The 21,208-nt window shown below is 39.2% G+C and overlaps 1 protein-coding gene across 7 annotated transcripts in view; it reads right to left on the bottom strand.

The window, feature by feature from the left end:
* RGL1 (ral guanine nucleotide dissociation stimulator like 1) overlaps positions 1-21,208 on the bottom strand; it is a 297,516-nt gene that overhangs the window by 75,516 nt on the left and 200,792 nt on the right. For all 7 annotated transcript variants that reach the window (XM_017848080.1, XM_017848077.1, XM_017848082.1 and 4 more), the window contains one exon: positions 9,048-9,256. In XM_017848080.1, the coding sequence (XP_017703569.1) occupies positions 9,048-9,256 (209 nt within the window). The remainder of the gene's footprint in view (positions 1-9,047; positions 9,257-21,208) is intronic.

Raw genomic sequence — 21,208 nt, 5'->3', positions numbered from 1 at the left:
AAATATATATATATATATGGATGTATATATGTTAAGGTTATATATATATATATATTATATAATATCTATATATATATATGTTCTGTTATATATGTGTGTGTGTATGTGTATGTGTATGTAATCCATCCAAGTTTTTTGGGGTTTTTTGCCTAGGAAGTCATCAACACCCAGACCTAGAGAAAATCTATTTAAACTCATCTGTTCTAGCAAAAATCTTAAATAGCAGCCTTCATTTACTAAGAAATTCTCACCCTAGTCAGGATATTCAATATGATTGTATGTTAAGCTAGAAAGGAAGCAAAGCAATGTTAAGATTTCCTGAAAGCTTTTCTTCTAAATAAATGGGATGTGCATCCTGGAGCCACCAACCACTAAACCTCAACTGTTCCATGCATGGGTGGGTTGCAGGGAAGCACAAAAGACTTAATGAGTGACTGTCTCTGCTAGTTTCCATTTGGCCCTGTAGGAGGATACTAAAATTAATGAAAAGAAAGGTATGGAATTATTTTGAAACATTTCCTATGTAAGTGATGGAAGTTAAACATTAATAAATAACTCAGAACAAAAAGTTTAGAAAAAAATCAAATTATGAGTTTCATAGTAACAAGATTTAATGTAAGTGTTCATGCTATAAGAGACCAGCACCTAGAGGTGACCTATGGTCCCAGTGTCACCTCTAGATGCTGGTGACCCTAGAGGCGACACTGGGACCATAAGTCACATGAAGATGCTCAGAGACCCTTCGTGAGGGTTCAGTTTCCAGTATATTTCCCAGTGCTCTCTCTGCTGACAACTTCCTTTCCTTGGACCTGGAAGAGGAGAGGAAAGATATTAGAAACCTTGCCTCTTACTGAAAGAAAAGGAAGTACAGGAACATGAGCACTGCATGCCAGCATGAATCTAGGAATATTTGGCAAGTGCCTAGTGTAATTCCAGCACTAAATAAAAAATTCAATTATTTTAAGTGAGGTTTAACAAAAAGTAAATTGGAACATATTGTACGCATCTCAAAAACACCAGCTTCTCATGCTATGAAAGCATTTGAGAACTGAATGGATTTGTATAACGGGCTTTTTATAGAAGGTTTACAACTACCAGCTCCCAAGGAGGAAAATGTTTTCATTAAAAATGCACATTCAGCCTCATGGCCTTGACAGCGATGACGTGAGTCTATAGACTTATTTGTCTCTCCCACTAAACATGGGCAAAGACTGGGCAATGTTCACTGCTGGACCTTTCAAAGCACCTGCTTGGAATAGGCATGAATAATGATAACCATTATTTATTTGTTAGACAAATAGTTCCCAAGCACCTACTGCAGGCACCATTTTGAGAGCAGAGCAATGAACAAGACTACCATGGTCTCTGAGTAGGAAAGACAGTCAAGAAATAAACAAGATAAATAAGATAATTTCAAAGAATAAATGCCATGAAGAAAGAAAACAAGGTAATAGTAATCTCTTAAGCACTTAATATTTTTCAGCCACTATACTAAGAATTTTACCTCTATTATCATCTTTTAACTTTATAATAACTCTATAATTAGCTGTTATTTTTGTTATTTTATAGATGAGGAAAACTGAAGCTAGTAAGATAAATCAACTGCCCAATACCACAGAGCAAGTAAGGAGTGCAAAACTGGAATAAAATTCAAATTTTTCTGACTCCTAAGCCTATGTTCTGTTTTTTTCTTTTTTTTTTTTTTTTTTTTTTTTTTGATACTTTAAAGTTCTCGGGTACATGTGCATAACGCTGCAGCGTTTGTTCATATGCTATACTTATGCCATTGTGGCTGCTGCTGCACCCATCAACTCGTCCAGCCGCCCATCAATTCATCATTTATATCATGTATAACCTCCCAAATGCCAATCCCTCCCTCCCTCCCCCCTCCCCTCCCCATGATAGGCCCAGTGCCGCTGATGTTCCCCTTCCGAGTCCAAGTGATCTCATTGTTCAGTTCCCACCTATGAGTGAGAACATGCGGTGTTTGGTTTTCTGTTTTGTGATAGTTGCCTAGAATGATGGTTTCCGAGCCTGCCATCCACTGCTCCCTACAAAGGACGCAAAACTCATCCTTTTTTATTTGCCCTAAGCCTGCTTCTTAACCATTATACTATATGCCTTAAACCTGAATCTCATGGGCTAAAAAAAAAAAGACAGGAAAATTGCTTTTCCCATAATGTATCCTAAAATTCTGAAAAGAAAAGTCTGTTTGACATCTATGACAAAATCCTTGGAAATAAATGAAATTTTTCAAGCTTTATATCTGATCAACTCCTCTCTACACTGTGGAAGAACTGGTTGCACTAACAAAGGCAGCTCCATTCTGCTGCTTACTGGTATGTCATGTTTTGCATATGAAAATGTTACTCCAGGTGACATAAAGAATGGATTTAAGGTTTCTATTCCCACGGTGGTACTATACTTACTTAAATTCACCCATGCCTCTCTCATTTGCTATCCCTGACCCTTCGGGAAAAGCTGACCGAGGTCAGGCATTTGGCCAGAGCCCATTCAGTACACAGAAACACTCCAAACATACAGCAATGACCTTTATGGCCCATGATCTAAATGATCACCTAAGATCCTGGCCAACATTCAGTTTTATTTGGGTACAGCCCTCCAAAATATCCTCTATAACTCTGTGTTATAGAACCTTTTATCTCCCAGTGGTCTATCAATTTTAATTGTATTTAAATGTATTTGCACACTGATTTGTTTAATGTTATTCTTTCCCACTAGACATTCAGCATGAAGAAGGCAGGTTTGTCCACCATTATACACAAAGCACCTTTTACAGTACATAGTACACATTAAAGAGCCGACAAATATTGCTTGAGTAGACAAATGAATAACAGCACTGATGCTCAAGTGAACTGCTCACAACTGTGGGAAGGGAGGAGCCCTTGGGAAATACAGTTTCCAGGGAAAATCACTTGAGGTAGTAGTGAAAAGGATGACTAAGAAGGATTCCCAAAAAAGGGTTCCTTTAAAGGTGATATTAACAAATCAAGGAAGGTGATATTGTACACTTGGAAAGAACTTTCAAGTCAGAAAGGCGTAGGTTTTAATTCTAGCTCTGCTACTTACTGATTGAATGTCTCTGAGCCACAATTTTCTAATCTGTAAACACAGGGGTAAAAATAAGTGAACTAAATGAGATAAAGCCTGTGAAAACACATGGCAAACAAACATGGGAAGAAGAAATAAGTTCAAAGACCTACTGAATTATTCTCTTCTTTGCAACATAAGCAAGCAAATTTAAGTCAGCTGATCTTAAAGCATAGTGTTTACAAATGACTCCAACCTTTAAAAACCTCAAATGTCCTCCACTGGGAGAACTCATTTGAAATTAAGGGAGTAATTCAGACTATCACTCAGTGCTTTCCACAGTGTGACCTGAGTGCCATCAGCTTGGCAAAGGTTTCTGGAGACCTCGTTAACCCCTACTCTGGTTCTTGTTGGCATTCTGCTTACTTCATTTTCTTTTCTTTTAGACAGGGTCTCGCTTTGTTACCCAGGCTGGAGTGCAGTGGCACAATCTCAGCTCACTGCAACCTCCACCTCCCAGGCTCAAGTTATCCTCCCGCCTCAGCCTCCCTAGGGCTACAGGCATGCACCACCATGCCCAGCTAACTTTTGTATTTTTAGTAGAGACAGGGTTTTGCCTTGTTGGCCAGGATGGTCTCGAACTCCTGGCCTCAAGTGAACTGCCCACCTCAGCCTCCCAAAGTGTTGGGATTACAGGCGTGAGCCACTGCACTCAGCGCATTCTGCTTAATTCTGGTAACAGAGTACATACCGCAGAAAGAGAGAATGTTGAAGAAATGGCCCAAAAGGGAGTTATTGTGACAGCATCTGAAGAAAACTCTAGATATTTGTGCAAACATTTCATGGTTCTCACTGAAGGTCACTAGCTAAAGTAGGTTTCTACCTACATTTGAGGTTGGGCATATTCAGTAGTATCTAACACCCTTATGTTTAAATGGTATGGTGGAGAGAACAGATGATTTTTTTTTTTTTTTTCCTCAGACCAAGTCCTACTGTGTTGCCCAGGCTGGAGCAATTTTAGCTCACTCCAACTTCCGCCTCCCATGTTCAAGCGATTCTCCTGCCTCAGCCTCCCGAGTACATAGGACTACAGATGACTGCCACCATGCCAGCTAATTTTTATATTTTTAGTAGAGATGGAGTTTCACCATGTTGGCCAGCTGGTCTCGAACTCCTGACCTCAGGTGATACACCTGCCTCGACCTCCCAAAGTGCTGGGATTACAGATGTGGGCCACCGCGCCCGGCCAGATTTTTAACTGAGCAAGTGTATGTTTGAAGTTAGATAAAAGAAAATCTCAAAGCCCCAACACAAACTGCTGGCCCACAATTCAAGAACTTCCTCTTGGGTTAAAAGTAGGCCAATGTGGTCTACAGTGAACTCTGAGTCATGTTGAGAAGCACAGGAAACAGTGGTCCTTGGAAAATGGCCACCCCAAGTAAGGGGTAAAGCAAACACATGGAATTAGCTATACATGAACTCAAACCACTGTCTATTGGCCAATCACAAAAGGCTCATATTATAGCAGAATAAAAAACTGTCAAAAGATAAAAAAGAAATCCCAGAAAGCGAACAGTTCCATATGAGAAAAGCCACATTATTAGAAGTCTTACGGGAAATCAAAGCTTGACATCAAATAAGCTTCTCTGGTGGGAAATAAATACTGCAGTATCTGTCTTCAATCCATTCTCGACTGATTATTGTATGATTAGCACATGCTGTAATAGCTTCTCAGTGTTAATTTCACAACAGATAAGCAAACTACTATTAAAAAACCGAAAGCAATTATTTTTAAAATTATGTCAGAGACCCATAAACAAGTCTACCACAATCTACTGACAAAATAATATTTCAAATGCTCATCTTCAGAATAGGCAAGTTTATACAACGTAATTGCTTCCTCTTAATTATAGACATTAAAAGTCTCAACAACCAATTTAAGAACCCACTGTTTCACAGAATGCGCATTTTGGTTACATTTAATCAAGACTGAAGCCTGGTCCAAGATCTAAGTGTGAGTAGGAAATGAAGCAAGGAAGAAATTCATGTTGAGGTTTGTACTTATTTGAACAAATCCAAATTTCTGCAGAATGATCTAAATAAATGAGATTTATTTCTCTGAACTTCTATATCCTGTTTCATCTGCAGAACATGTTAGAACTTCATCTAATACCATCTCAAGCAGTTATTACTTGTTTCAGAAATGCAAACCTTAATATTTTATCTTTTGCAGCAAAATATTAAGTACTGAGGGGTGGATCCCGGTCTTACGGATTTGTAACTTGAAGCCATATGTAATCTGAGGGATTCTCTCAAAGAAAAAGAATACAAAATCATGAATATAAAATTACACAGAGGGCACTCCAAGTGAGCGGCCCTTGAGGTTAAGTACCAGTGGCTTCATAGTAAATCCACCTCTAAACTATCTCAAGGCATGAACCAAGTCTCATATTTCTGAATTCCATCCGCATGGTGTCTTGCAGAAGCTGGGTATTGTGTAGGCATTGAGTACTTGTCAATTCCATTCATTTCAGAAGCAAGCAAAGGATCTGTTTATGAGATTAAATTCGAGGCCAAGCCTTGGCCCATCCAAATGGTACAAAATAAATCCTAACTCTCCATTCAGTTATACCTTACATGACAGCTTGAATTAAATGCAGTTTTATTCATGTTCAATGTTAGTCAGTCATCCAGTTAGTGTTTTAAAAAGCAAGAATATCTATCCTCTATAATAGAACAAAGAAAAGATTTAAAAAATATCAAAAGCTGGATGTACATGAGTCACAGACTAAACACTCCAGTTCCTGTGTGTATATGTCCTCTATTTAGGATGAACAGCTGGAATTTACGTGCACTCCTTTATTGACTGTGGACATCTGTGGCCTATTATCAATAGTCACCCCATAAATAGAAGAGGTTACCAATTCCAAAGTAAACTTGTAGGAGTTTTTCAATGTTTTGAACAGTCTATTCATACTGCCTGCCAACAGCATACTACATTTTTTTATAAACATGAAATACCAAAAAGATAAAATTCATACAATTTTTCAATTTCTATGTACAGGTATGATTTATTACATAAGCAAACAAACTATAAAAGAAATACCTCACCAATCCAAGTTTATATTCCAGGCTTATTTTGTCAAGCACTGCTATGCAAAAAACTAAAGAACTTCCTATCTGTGCTGCAGCTCAAAGTATCATAACCAGATCAATGTATGACAAAGAACAGACATTTTGTGAGTGTTCTTGAAGATTAACATATTAATAACCATTGATCCAAATAATCTTACTCTATACGCATCTATGAGAAAACCACTTTGAGGGAAAACCCACTATTGTCAATAACCTTACTTATACTGGAATATAACTTTATTATTAAAGGTATTTCTTAAGACTAATAGATATGACTACACAAAAATGTTAATGTCTTTATAAAAAATTTTAATAAATAACTTTTAAAACGAATGAAAAAACTAGGAAAAATATTTCTAACATACGATAAGCAACAAACTAATTTCTTTAATATGCAGTTATAATTAGATGATCAATAATTAGATGAAAAGAATCCAAAAAAAAAACAGGCAAAAGGACATGAAAAGGCACAGTTCAGAGAAAACAAACAGCCAATAAGAATTTTAAAAGACACTAAACCTCACTCATAAATGTAAGAAGTATAAATTCAAAAACAACAACTATCATTTGTCAGTGGTCAGGTCATGGTAAAGATAGTTTCAAAGGTACAGAGAAAATATCCACAGTTGGCAAGTGTGTGGGGAAAATGAGGAAATAGGCACTCCCGTTTTCTGTGGACAGGAATGTCATTGGTGCAATCTGGCAGTTATCTTTCAAATCTTTAAATGCTGATATATTTTGACCCACTAGTGACTCTTCTATGAAATTATCCTATATAATTCTCAAGCAACTATTCAGAAGATATGTATTCAAAAATGCTCCTTGCAGTACTGTTTACAAAGTTTAAAAAACAAATTTGCCGGGTACGGTGGCTCACGCGTCTAATCCCAGCACTTTGGGAGGCTGAGGCAGGCAGATCACAAGGTCAAGAGATCAAGATCATCCTGGTCAACATGGTGAAGCCTCATCTCTACTGAAAATACAAAAATTAGCTGGGCATGGTGGCACATGCCTGTAATCCCAGCTACTTGGGAGGCTGAGGCAGGAGAATCGCTTGAAACCAAGAGGCAGAGGTTGCAGTGAGCCGACATCACGCCACTGCACTCCAGCCTGGAGACAGAGCAAGACTCCGTTTCAAAAAAAAAAATTAAAACTGGAGAGAACTTAAATATCTATCCATATAATAACCCATTCAATAAATATTATAAAGCTATTGAAAAGATTTTGATAGATTCATCTATAGGTGCTGATTTTGAAATAAGAATTACATTTTTTGAGCTTTCAATATGCCAGCCACTGTTCTAAGCCTTTTATATATACTAATTCACTTAATGAGTAAAAATCTCCAAGATACACAGATAAGTAAAAATTGAAAATTGGCCAGGCATGGTGGCATGTATCTGTCATCCTAGCAACTCATGAGGCTGAGGCTGACCTCTTGAGCCCCAGAGTTGGAGGATGCAGTGAGCTATGATTATGCCACTGCACTCCAGCGTGGACAACAGAACAAGACCCTGTTTGTAAAAATAGAAAAGAAATTAATTTTAAAAAATGAAAATTGCAGAACAGACTGTGTACTGTGATTCTATCTGTATCATAGATAAGTATATTATGTCATATGATAAATACATAAACATATCATATATAGGACATACAGTACATAAATGTGTGTATATACACACACTTCCTATACACCCAAAAGTGTGGGAAAAATACAAAAGGAATGGTTTACAGTGATTTCCTGGGAGGAATGGGATTGGAGCTTGAGGAAAAAAATCTTTTACTTTTAATTTTTACAATTATCTGGACTGATGGAACTTTCCACCATATACGTGGATTACCTCTATTTTTAAAATGTTAATATGTGTTACTTGCCTAGTAGATGGTCTATTTAATTTTCTTCTTACTACTAATATTTTTAAATCTAATAAATATTATTTGGGGAAAAGGTAGCAATATGAATAAACTTTAATATTTTGCATACTCTTTCACAGTGTAAGAACTTTCAGCATGAGCACAAATTACTTTCAAAACAAAAAAATTTAGTTAACAAACATCAATACTCAACAAGCCCAACAAAAAGCCGTATCTCATTTCCTTCCTTATGCAGGAAACCTCAGAATATAAGGATTTAGATGAGGATTCTCCTGATTCTAAAACAATTATTTGGCTGACAGTTTTCTTCCTCCCACTATCAAGTTGATTTAATGATATTTTCTGAAAGACCAAGTTTAATTCTAAATAAAACAAATAATGAGGAAAATCTAAAGATTAACAGTGTGTAAATTTCAATGTATACTGCTCTGCTACATGTAATATGTAGCTTAACAATACGGATCAAGGATGATATTTATGTGCAGATCCGTAAAACAGCCAATACATGCTGACTGTTGATAGTTATCACTAGCATCGCATCATCATCGCCACCATTCCTAAGCTGCTTCCTGTGGGTCTAAGAATGCGCTCCTCACTGCACACATATTAGCACATTTCATTCCCAAAACATCCCAGTAAAATTCTTGGTCAACTGATTATTTACTGAATAATATAAAATTATAAAAATATGGAGAAATTTAGGGTGGCAAATAGTGAATGAAATCCATAAAGTAACTGAATCTAGATTTACAGTATTTACTCACAACTCTTTCATAAATCTTTTAGGAGACATTTTTCCCCAGCAACAGACCAAAAGTGGCTCCTGAATGATCTTCTTGCCATTTGCGCCAAAGGTCATCCCTTCCCGTTAATCTTTCCTCACATATCTCTTTCCGCATACCAAGTGCAGGTGATTCAGAACCTCGTGCTCCACTCCATAAACAGTCTACATTTCTTTCACTTCATAAGCTCCTTTACATTCTTACCTGTCCAGTAGCAGTTCCAGCACTTCTTTAGTGGAGGCAAAGCCTCTGTACGTTGACAGAAAGATGCTGATATAGGTAAAGTCATTGTCCCCAAAAGCTGTCAGCAGGTTCTCCACAAGCTTCTCCAAGGTGCCAGCTTTTATGGTCCTGATCTTACACGTCTCATATTGACTGACTGTGTGTCCTGGAGGCAGCTGGTCCCCTTCAACCTGTATAATAAATTAACAATTACCATAAGGAGGAATGACTCCCTAAAGTAAAATTAGAAGCATTGAAATAGTTGAAGGCCATAGCCTGTTACATTTCCCCTCATTCTTATGTATTTATCCCCTTTGTTACCCAGGCTGGAGAGCCGTGGTGTGATTACAGCTCACTGCAGCTTGGTGCTCCTAGGCTCAAGTGATCCTCCTGTCTCAGCCGCCTAAGTAGCTGGGACTACAGCTCAGGCAACCATGCTCTGCTAATCTTCATACTTTTGTTTTTGGTAGAGATGGGGTTGCGCTATGTTATCCAGACTGGTCTCAAACTCCTGGGTTCAAGCAACCCTCTCACGTCGGCCTCCCAAAGTGCTGGGATTATAGGTGTGAGCCACTGCATGCAGCCTACCCTCACTCTTACTTAATTTCTCTGCACGTCACATAAGGCAATGCTCTCTCCTGTGAGTTTAGTGTGGTAGGGTGGTGGTGGTGGAGGTACGTGTGTTTCCTTCCTTTCTAAAAGTAGAAGTATTACTTAATAATGGTTACATTTGCTTCTACTTACTCTCCTATCAATAACTAGTTTGCTGGCATAATTTTACCAAGGACATTTTTAATGATCCCAGGATCAGGTTTAGCAAGCCTTCCCTTTGTTTTCTTCCATGGAAAGTTTTCTAACTCATTCTCTTTTTTTTTGAGACATACTCTTGCTCTCTTGCCCAGACTGGAGTGCAAAGGCATGATCTCGGCTCACTGCAACCTCCGCCTCCTGCGGTCAAACAATTCTCCTGCATCAGCCTCCCGAGTAGCTGGGATTACAGGCACCCGCCACCATGCCTGACTAATTTTTGCATTTTTTGTAAGGACAGGTTTTCACCATGTTGGCCAGGCTGGTTTCAAACTCCTAACCTCAGGTGATCCGCCCACCTCAACTTCCAAAAGTGTTGGGATTAGAGGCATGAGCCACTGCGCCTGTCCAAACTCATTCTTTTTTGTTGTTGTTGTTGTTGTTGTTGCTGGGTTTTTTATTCCTTTTTTAATTATTATTATACTTTAAGTTCTGGGATACATATGCAGGTCTGTTACATAGGTATACACGTGCCATGGTGGTTTGTTGCACCCATCAACCCATCATCTACATTAGGTATTTCTTCTAATGCTATCCCTGCCCTAGTCTTTCACCCCTGCTGACAGGCCCCGATGTGTGATGTCCCCTCCCTGTGTCCATGTGTCCTCATTGTTCNAGAGGCATGAGCCACTGCGCCTGTCCAAACTCATTCTTTTTTGTTGTTGTTGTTGTTGTTGTTGCTGGGTTTTTTATTCCTTTTTTAATTATTATTATACTTTAAGTTCTGGGATACATATGCAGGTCTGTTACATAGGTATACACGTGCCATGGTGGTTTGTTGCACCCATCAACCCATCATCTACATTAGGTATTTCTTCTAATGCTATCCCTGCCCTAGTCTTTCACCCCTGCTGACAGGCCCCGATGTGTGATGTCCCCCTCCCTGTGTCCATGTGTCCTCATTGTTCAACTCCCACTTATGAGTGAGAACATGCAGTGTTTGGTTTTCTGTTCCTGTGTTAGTTTGCTGAGAATGATGGTTTCCAGCTTCATCCATGTCCCTGCAAAGGACATGAACTCATCCTTTTTTATGGTTGCATAGTATTCCATGGTGTATATGTGCCTCATTTTCTTTATCCAGTCTATCACTGATGGGTGTTTGGGTTGGTTCCAAGTCTTTGCTATTGTGAACAGTGCCACAGTAAACATATATGTGCATGTGTCTTTATAGTAGAATGATTTATAATCCTTTGGGTATATACCCAGTAATGGGATTGCTGGAACAAATGTTATTTCTGGTTCTAGATCCTTGAGGAATCGCCACATTGTCTTCCACAATGGTTAAGCTATGAGTGAACAGGCAAACTACAGAATGGGAAAAAATTTTTGCAAACTCATTCCTAAAGACAGCTCCTATGGTAGGGTGCTGGAGCCGACTCATACTGGTTTTGGAGAACGGATTGTTAAATTTTAAGAATTTGTATGAGCCAGCTGACATCATGTTGATAGCTTGAAAAACTGGCCATGGTTGGCATATATTCTCCGTGGAAATCTATGGAGATGGAACCATGATCTGACTTTCTTCAGTCCACAGAGGGCAATGTGCATTTTGATTCAATATCATCAGCAATCAACAGAGCTGACTGAGAAAATGGTTTTACCAAGCAGCACTGGGTTAAGCTCTGGGGAGTGATGAAAAGGGTGGGTGGGTGTATGACCCTGCCTTCTGGAAACTTGCAAAGTCTAAAAGAAGACATTTACTCATGAGAAGCAGCTAGCACACGAAAATGAAACTGTAAATGAATATTGGTAGATATAATTGTACCTTGGTAGATATAAACCATAATACATAAAAATTCATTGGTAATAAAATCTTTACAGCTTAAATTTTGAGTATGAGGGAAGAGAATTAAAATGAAGAAAAATATTGGTGTGCCTTACATTCTTCAGTAAATCTGTGCCTAACAAATTATACAGAGATGCAATTTTGAAAGTTTAACTCATCCTTCATAGGCACTAAGGAGACTGCTCTACAGAGAGGAGGTCTATTTCTAAAGCAAGAATAATCCTAAGTGATGCAAACAATCGCCAGGTGGTTTATCTGAATCGTAAGTTGAATTGTTTTATATCAGATTTCCTAAATTGAAATAATCACGTGAAAATTAAAGAAGAGACGCAAATAAGAGAGAAGTGGATCTCTAATGATGATATTGTGCTTACTAGGTAGCATGTTTGCTTTTCCTTCAACTGGCCTGTCAGAAATCAAACTACTGGAAGAAAACTAACAGATGGGATTGCTTTCAGAAAGACCGGAGTGGTGGCAACTGCTTTCAGAAGGGGGTTAGAATAGCTTAATGTCATCATGTCAAACTGCTAACAGGAATTAAAATTAAGACTCCAGCTTATGTGGTAGATGGCTTTATCTCTTTACTTAATTTTTTAAAGTTTTCTAGGGAGAGGGATCTGGTTCAGGCAAAATATTAAACGTTTCTTTAGGCCTCTTAAGACAGTTGACTCATATCAGGGTCTAATAGCTGTTCTTTATCACTCTATATGTAGTTTTAGAACAAACCTTCTAGTACCCATCTGTTCCCCAGAAGCTCCAATTAACTTTATCAGAAACAGTAAGTGAAAAAGATATATGGTTTAGAATTCTGTATGTTATTAATTATTTGGTTCACTGTTGCTTTAAGTGTGTGCTGTAACACACTAGTTCCAAAAAAAAAGTCCTGTGGTCAAGTTTGGAAACTATAGAATTCAAGAAAGTCAATGACATCTCTTTACTGCAGGATTTCTCATACACTTTAATATGCCAACGTGTTATTCAACTCCAAGAGAGGGACATGGTATATGGCATTTCCAAATGGATTTCTCTTTAGTCTCACAGCATCTTGCAGAACTTCAGAATGCACATACTTTGAAAAATTTTGGCTTATTAAATTACTGTAATGCATTTAAAACTTAACTCATATTTACCACTTTTCATTTTAAAAAAGAAAAATCAAAATGTTATAAAATGTAATATTAATATTTATTTTCAAATGTGTATTCCTTTGATCTCTTTATTAATACAAAAATGTAAGGATGTTTTTGCATTTTGTACTTTGTCACTTCAAAAGACCTGGCCAAAATAATTGTCAGCCTGCATGATATTCAAAAGTAGAAGTTAGAAAATACACTTCAGGATGGAAGCGGTGGCTCACACCTGTAATCCTAGCACTTTGGGAGGCCAAGGGGGGTGGATCACCTGAGGTCAGGAGTTCGAGACCAGCCTGGCCAACATGCTGAAACCCCATCTCTACTAAAAATACAAAATTAGCCAGGTGTAATGGTACGCGCCTGCAGTCCCAGCTACTCAGGAAGCTGAGGCAGGAGAATCACTTGAGCCTGGGAGGCAGAGGTTGCAGTGGGCTGGAGATTATGCCACTGCACTCCAGCCTGGGCAACAGAGCAAGACTCCATCTCAAAAGCAAACAAACAAACAAAAAAAAACCCATGAAAATATACTTCAATGTCAAATATTAACAACAAAAGGAATGGCTTCTCAGTGGTTAGGGATAGTCAAACTCTGATTTAAATCAAGCTTCCTCGCCTTGTGATAATATCTGTGTTCCCTTACCAAACGACATTGAAATTTGACGATTCTTATTTTATTTACAATGGAAACTCTAATACTAAATCTTTCTTATCAAAAGTAATGATTATTTAAAAGAACTATTTTTTCACTGAGTATTGATGTGTCCCAAAATTCAAACACAGAGAAAAATGCTTGTCAAAGGATCTGATGAAGTGGGTCCCATTTCCTGCCAGAAAGCAGAGATTTGGCAGAAAGCCAGGGTTCTCCCTTGGAAATGGAATTATGTTTCTCATTAACCCAGCCTCTTCCTTTCAGTGCTTTTTTACTCAGAAAAATATTTCAATATGCATACGTGATTCCCGTAAGTCCCTTTACAGTATTTGTTCCTCAGTGTTTGCATCTGTGCATTAGGAAGAACCACATGTGACCTAACAGAAGACTAATAAAATATTTTGAAATTTTAGATTTAAAAAATAATTTTCAAAGTGAACATCAAAGACAATATCATAAAATAAGTGTAGAATTGCTCTTGTGCCTACAGTCATTCTCACAAAAAATAACAATGCATGTTATCAGAAAATTTGCTTAATGTCATTTTCTGTAGATTGGCTAAATATCCTAATATCTGCTTATTATGGCAGGGGAAAGATCTGATGATTTCTAATTTGCCAACATTCAAATAAGAGTACATTTTTTATGAAACGAAAACTTAATCTGCTTACCACTGAAATTATTTTGAAATGAAATTGTACAGAGGGGAAACACAAAAAAATACTCTGCCATATGGCCTGAGGAGAGAAGCTAAAATGTTAAAAGTTTCATTTTTGCAGGAAAAGATTCAATAGGTCTATAAGTGTTTTAAGAGACTTTAGGACCTGTTTTTGCTTATATTATCTTAGTAACTTTGAATTAAAGTTTAAGACGAAAGGGGTGGAACCCTTGTCAGACAAGTGCTTAAGAACCCAGACTTAGAAAGCAAGACACGGAGGCCTGAGCCTGCCCTGTGGGTTAGCACGCTAACAGGAAACAGTTTAATCTGGATTTAATCATAGACCATCGCTTTACTGACAAGATCATGGTACTGAGACCACAAAAATGTTTCATGTTGTTTTTTTGGTTGATCTTTGTGCCTTTAGAATCCAGCTTTTTCTAAGAGAACATGTCTGAGTCCTATGGGGTAAATATTTAAAATTGTGCCCAAGTGTCCTACCAGGTAATTTCCATAATTATCAATTTTGGCATGAGACAGGAAGGAAAAAGGGCGTGTGAGAGATGAAAGATGCCATATTTCAATTCCGTTTCCAGTCACGGAGAAATAAAGTCTTTCACCTTTTAAAACATAAACTGTTAACCAGTTGGGTGTTTCTAATTTGAAAAAAAAAAAAATCCCTTCAATCAAAATAGTACTTCAGTCATCTGATAGTTTAACAGGGAACGTGTTAAGTAAACAACCTCATTAGAATGGAGACAGTATGGAGTCCTCCACACCATGATCACTCTTCAGTGGATCAGTTCTCAGGCATCTTGGCCTAAGCAGCAAAGTAAATAGTGAGTACTATTCTAGTTGTTAACTCCCTCCAAAAATCTAAAACCCATACCCAATTCCTACATTCATCCCCAAACACCAAAAGTAAGTTTTATACGTCCTTTGCAAATGCCCGACAACCACTCTCCAGGAACAACAAACCACCACAATACAGGCTGAGGATCTTTTATCTCAAATTCTTGGGACTGAAAGTGGTTTGGATTTCAGATTTTTTCAGATTTTGAAGTATTCCCATTATACTTACCATTCATGCATCCCCATTCTGAAAATCCAAAATGCAAAACATTGCAATGAGCATGGATGTTGGAGCACTTTGAATGTAGGTTTTAAGATTAAGGATACTCAACCGGTACAGGAAAATCCACAGGCTGACTCACAAATAAGCTCTGCTCATCTCTCCAAATTACTCAAATGCATACATTTATTCACCATGCATCATTCTCTCAGCAGAAATCATGTATGTAATGACACGCAGCGGAACATGACAAGGCCAGTACACCTGAGTATTACAGTGACTATTTACACACAGGACACTCAGAGATGTTAAGGTAAAGTCTAGAAAATACTTTAGGGCCCATGATGTCAAGCTCAACACAAGCTTCTGCTTTCTGTGAACTTTTATTAGGTTGGTACACAGGTGATTATGGTTTTTGCCATTAAAAGTAGTGGCAAACTTAATACAACTTAAACCAAAACTTGTCACAATCACCTTTGCGCTAACCTAATATTTTGCATGTGAACTCACTTTTTTGCTAGGTTAGGGTTGACAAATAAATTACAGGATGCCCAGTGAAATTTTAATTTCAGAGAAATAACGAACAATTACATACTATGCAGTATAAGTATGTCCCATTCCATGTTTGGGATCTATGCATACTAAAAAAAAAAACTATTTGTTATTTATCTGAATTTGAAATGTAATTGTGTATCCTGTATTTTTATGCTACTAGCACATACACAGTGGCTGTCTTTTCCATTTATTCATCTACGTATTCAGCCACACATTAACTAAACGGTATTATGTGCCAGGCACTGTGCAAGGTACTAGACATATAAAGGTAAATAACATGCGGTTCTGGCAACCAAGTTACTCAGTCTGGTGAAGGAAACAGACACAAAGAAACCACTACAATAAAATGTGAGTAAAATGATGCAGAGAGAGGCAAGACACGGAGGAAGCACCAAGAGGAGCCCAGTGTAAAGGAGGTATCAGAAAAGGCTTCCTAAGTAGGTTCTGCCTGTACTGGGTTGTTTTGTTTTGTTTGTTTGTTAGAGATGCAGTCCAGCTCTATTGCCCAGGTCGCAGTACAGTGGTGCAATCAGGGTTCAATGCAGCCTCAACCTCCCAGGCTCAAGCAGTCCTCCCACTTCAGCCTCCCAAGTAGCTGGGACTACAGGTATGCACCACTCCAGCTAATTTTTCTTTTTTTTTTGTAGAGACAAGGTCTCACTATGTTGCCCAAGCTGGTCTCAAACTCCTGGACTCAAGCGATTCTCCTGTCTTGGCCTCTCAAAGTGCTAGCATTATAGGTCTGAGCCACCATACTTGGCCTGCACTGGGTTTCACATAATGATATTCAAGAGTTAACTATGTTGGGGAGGGCACAGTAGGCAGAGAAACAAGCATTAACAAAGTCATGAAAATGATATCCCAAAGTATGGAATTTTGACATGCTGAGGACTTTGAACTAAAGGAATTGGAGGCCGGGCGCGGTGGCTTACGCCTGTAATCCCAGCACTTTGGGAGGCCGAGGCGGGCGGATCACAAGGTCAGGAGATCGAGACCACAGTGAAACCCCGTCTCTACTAAAATACAAAAAATTAGCCAGGCGCGGTGGCGGGCGCTTGTAGTCCCAGCTACTGGGGAGGCTGAGGCAGGAGAATGGCGTGAACCTGGGAGGCGGAGCTTGCAGTGAACCGAGATCGCGCCACTGCACTCCAGCCTGGGCAACGAGACTCCATCCTCAACAAAAAAAAAAAAAATAAAATAAATAAATAAATAAATAAATAAATAAATAAATAAAGGAATTGGAAGGCCTCAGAAGCAGCCTCAGAAGCAAATTCCCTCTCTGACCTTTTCCTGCCCTACTGTCTCCTGCACTTCTTTCTCCCTGAAGTGAATCATAGAAAACAGGATTCCTCCTTTCCCAAGGTGAGTCATAGAAACTAGAACCCCCTCTAACCCTAAAGCAAGGCTTAAAGCCTGGAAATAGTGCTCTAACCTCCCTCACCTTTTTGTTTAGAAGCTGACCATAAATTCTCTGACCTACCTTGTCTGACAGATCATAAGACCCCTGTTCCAGAGGGGTCCTGGCCCACACCCAGGGGGAAAGAATGCTACACAGAGCGGCCAGGAAGAATCTGAAAAGACAGGCCTTGCTGGGTTCCCCCTTAGTCTACTACCATTAGATCATACCCTTTTCATCCAATCACATTTCCACATGGCTGTCCATTCTTCATTGACTCTTAAGCATAAAAATGGAAAGTTTCCCCTGGGTCTTTGGGCCATTATTTCTGAAGGCTTCCATGTCACATAAAACTTTGATTAAAGAAATCTGTTATGCTTTTCTCTTGTCAACCTGTCTTTTGTTATAAGAGTTACTGATGACCCTTATGACGGGTGAGGAAAGGCATACCTTTCCACCACTACAGGGGGAAAATGTGTGGTTGCATAAGCAATATGACAGAGAAAAGGAATGCTTTGGCTGGAGAGCAGCAGGAGACTACCTGATTATGGAGGACTTTGGTTGCATGCTAAGGAGCTGAGACTCCATGTCCTGTTGAAATGGGAGACCAATGATGAGGTTTTAAGCAGGGTCAAGGAAATCAATGTGGAGGACAGACTTGATGAGGATAGTTTTAAAGTTGGAAAAACCAGTACAAAAGTTGTGGATACTCCAGATAAGCAACTGCAAGGGCTTTAACTAATACAATGATAATAGGAATGGAGAAGGTAGCAGATGGGAAGGACACATTTACCCTCCCATCAAATAATCAAAAAGAAGATCATCAAGACCTCCGATCAATTGGATGTAGAGGATAAAATGAAGGAAAATAAAGAATCCGGAAACTTCACCTGATTTCTAGTGTGGATGGCCGGAAAGATAATGGTGCCACCTATATGAAAGAAAATTGAGGGGAGGAAGTCAGATTTTGGTGGGGTAGGTACTGAATTCCATTTTGGAATGTAGAACTTGAGGTACTCTGGGGAACATGCCAATGTTAAGTCCAATAGGCAGTTAGAATCTGAAAGTTGGGAGAAGGGTCTAAGACGGAAATATGCAGACATTACATCAATTAAAATAGGAAGAGTAGTAGGCTAAGGATGGTATCTGGATGAACACCAAAATTAAGAGGGTTTCAAGAGTAAAGATGGGCAGCACTAGAAGACGCACTTGCACATGAGGCAAATTCATACGTTGTCTGATCTATGATGGCATTTCTGGGCAGAGAAACCAGAAGAAATCTTCACCAGCAGATTCACATATATGCTGACATATGTACCTTCCCTCTAATTATGCAAACATATCAAGACCCAGCCAGCGGTATGCTGGAGCCAGCTTGAATCCCTTGCATGAGCCAAATGTGCACACTCCTCACCTCTGTGTTCAATGGCATTATGTTTGTAGTGTGAGTTCAGCAGTGGTGACACTATTTATGCCATGAAAATTAGCAATGCTACAAATAAGGGCTTTTATTTTGGAGAGCCAGTTTATTAGCATACCCCTGCCCAGAAGTCCCCCTCAGACTGTGTCAATGTCAAGAGACACCTTCGCACTGGCTGAAACATTTTCTTTCTGTGTACGTTCCAGTTAAGGTATTTGTGTTGTCACTATGATCTTTATCTGATAGAAGAGGGGAATTATGCATCTGAAGTATGAAGAAAGTAGAAATGTGGAGGCAGGAGAGGTAGAAGAGCATGTGTATGACAAATGAATGTGCTCTGAAAAAACTACCAGAGCCCCAAGAGTTGACCTTGCTTGAAGCCACTTGTTAGAATGAAGCCACATGGTCAGGCTTCTATGATGAATACCCTTCATCCTCAGGAAGATGTTAAGGGAGGTGGAATAACAAACAATAACTAGTGTTTTATCACACAGAAATCCCATCCCCCTTTGCCATCTTGTCTCAGTAGGGTTTCCTAGATAGAGTCCAGGAACCCTCCTGAAGGAAACAGGAAGCTATGTTTCTCATCTCCTGAAAAAGAGCAGTACTCTTGCAGTCTTGATTCAACATTAATCCATAACAGATTCTATATTCTCTAACACAAATCTCCATTTCTGACATTCTGGTCATCCTTTAAGGATTCCAAAGTTTCCAGAAAGCAAATTTAAATATTAAGTGGATTTTAAGAAGTTTGCTGACCACATTTTCCAAATAAAATAATTTCACTTTTATCTGATACTTTTCTGCTTAAAACTCAGAATGCTAATAACGAAGGCAAGGGTCTCCAACCCCTGCACCACGGACCAGCAGCAGTCCATGGCCTGTTAGGAACTGGCCCACACAGCAGGTGAGTGGCAGGTGAGCCAGCATTATCGCCTGAGCTCCATCTCCTGTCAGATCAGTGGCGACATTAGATTCTCATAGGAGCGCCAAGCCTATTGTGAACTGCACATGCGAGGGACCTAGGTTGTACACTTCTTATGGGAATCTAACTAATGCCTGACCATCTGAGGTGAAACAGTTTCATCCTGAAACGAACACCCCTCAACCCCCATTCATGGAAAAACTGTCTTCCACAAAACCGGTCCTTGGTGCCAAAAAGGTTGGAGACTGCTGAACTAAGGTGCTATGAATTAACAGACTGCATTTCCATTTGGAACCAATTTACTATCAGACCTAGGGCAAAAACTTAGTTTCAATAACTTCATTACCTACTTTATAAAAGGAATACATCACATGTAATTTTGAGAAGTTCAAGGATTTAGAGTTGCATGGGGGGAGAGGAGTTTGAATTAAAATAGTCACTGCTCCATTTGCCAAATAAGATCACAAATTGTCACATACAAATTAGTATCCAGAGTGAACTTTCAAAATTCATAGCTCCCTCCTTTTTGTCTCATTCAGAGCCTCAAATGTCCAAGGTCTTCACAATCTGAGGTCACAGGTTAACAGGTGCCCTGGCTTGCTGGAGTCCATTTTGTTTTTGTGCAGCGCAGCCAATCTCTGTCTGTAAAGGTCAGCAGCGGGTAGTGAGCATCTGTGTGACCTAATATTCTCTGCAAATGAAGCCTGTTATGAATGGAGAGGCTTCTCCACAGCCCAGAAGCTTTCCCAGCATGCCATAAATCCCACAGACAGCTCCATGGGGCTTTATCTCCTTGTGAGATTTATAAGTGCTCCTTCACCAATCCTCCAGGGAGAGTACGGGGAAGGGTGGCAACTGACTGATGTTTCCCAACTTTACAGTCAAGTCATTCATTTTTGATTATTACTCTGTATACCACATTAAGGAATCTTCTTCACTTTCCCTAGGCAATTCCCATGGGAACATTTAGTTCCCACTATGATGATTACTTATTATCGTAATGTTAAAAACCAAAGCCCCATTATTCAAAACGACAATAAAATCATTACTCCCCTGAATCTTGGAATTCAAGTAATAATGACACTGTTTAGTTTGATCCCTTCCCCTCCAAAATGAAATCTTTAAAGTCTATGTGGACTTATAAATTCAGATGTAAGATGTAGCTTTATGATTCACACAAAGCTCTGGGCTGCAGGGCCTCTGGCAAGTATTCTATCCCTCAGTACTGTTTTTGGCACGGATAATATTCCTAGATCATGGGCTTGCTAGAATTGGCTACTGATAAACCCATCAGGTATCTTTCAAGCATGTTACCAGGTGATCAAACCTAGGGCAAAGTTCTATGAAAAACAATTTCTTGTATCCTGAATATATCTCTTTGAAAGATACACTGAAGCCCAGGCACGGTGATTCATGCCTGTATTCCCAGCACTTTGGGAGGCTGAGGCGGGAGGATCACCTGAGGTCAGGAGTTTGAGACCAGCCTGGCCAACATGGAGAAACCCCATCTCTACTAAAAATACAAAAAAAAAAAAAAAATTAGTTGGGTGTGATGGCGGGTGCCTGTAATCCCAGCTACTCGGGAGGCTGAGGCAGGAGATTCGCTTGAACCTGAGAGGTGGGAGGTTGCAGTGAGCTGAGACTGTGCCATTGCACTCCAACCTGGGTGACAAGAGCAAAACTCCATGAAAGAAAGAAAGAAAGACGGGAAGGGAAGGGAAGGGAAGGGAGGGGAGGGGAAG

This window comes from Rhinopithecus bieti, unplaced genomic scaffold (assembly GCF_001698545.2).
Source record: "Rhinopithecus bieti isolate Rb0 unplaced genomic scaffold, ASM169854v2 scaffold_27006, whole genome shotgun sequence".
NCBI lineage: Eukaryota > Metazoa > Chordata > Mammalia > Primates > Cercopithecidae > Rhinopithecus > Rhinopithecus bieti.
The sequence above is the reverse complement of the archived record's forward strand: the minus strand, read 5'-3'. Positions and strand labels throughout refer to the sequence as shown.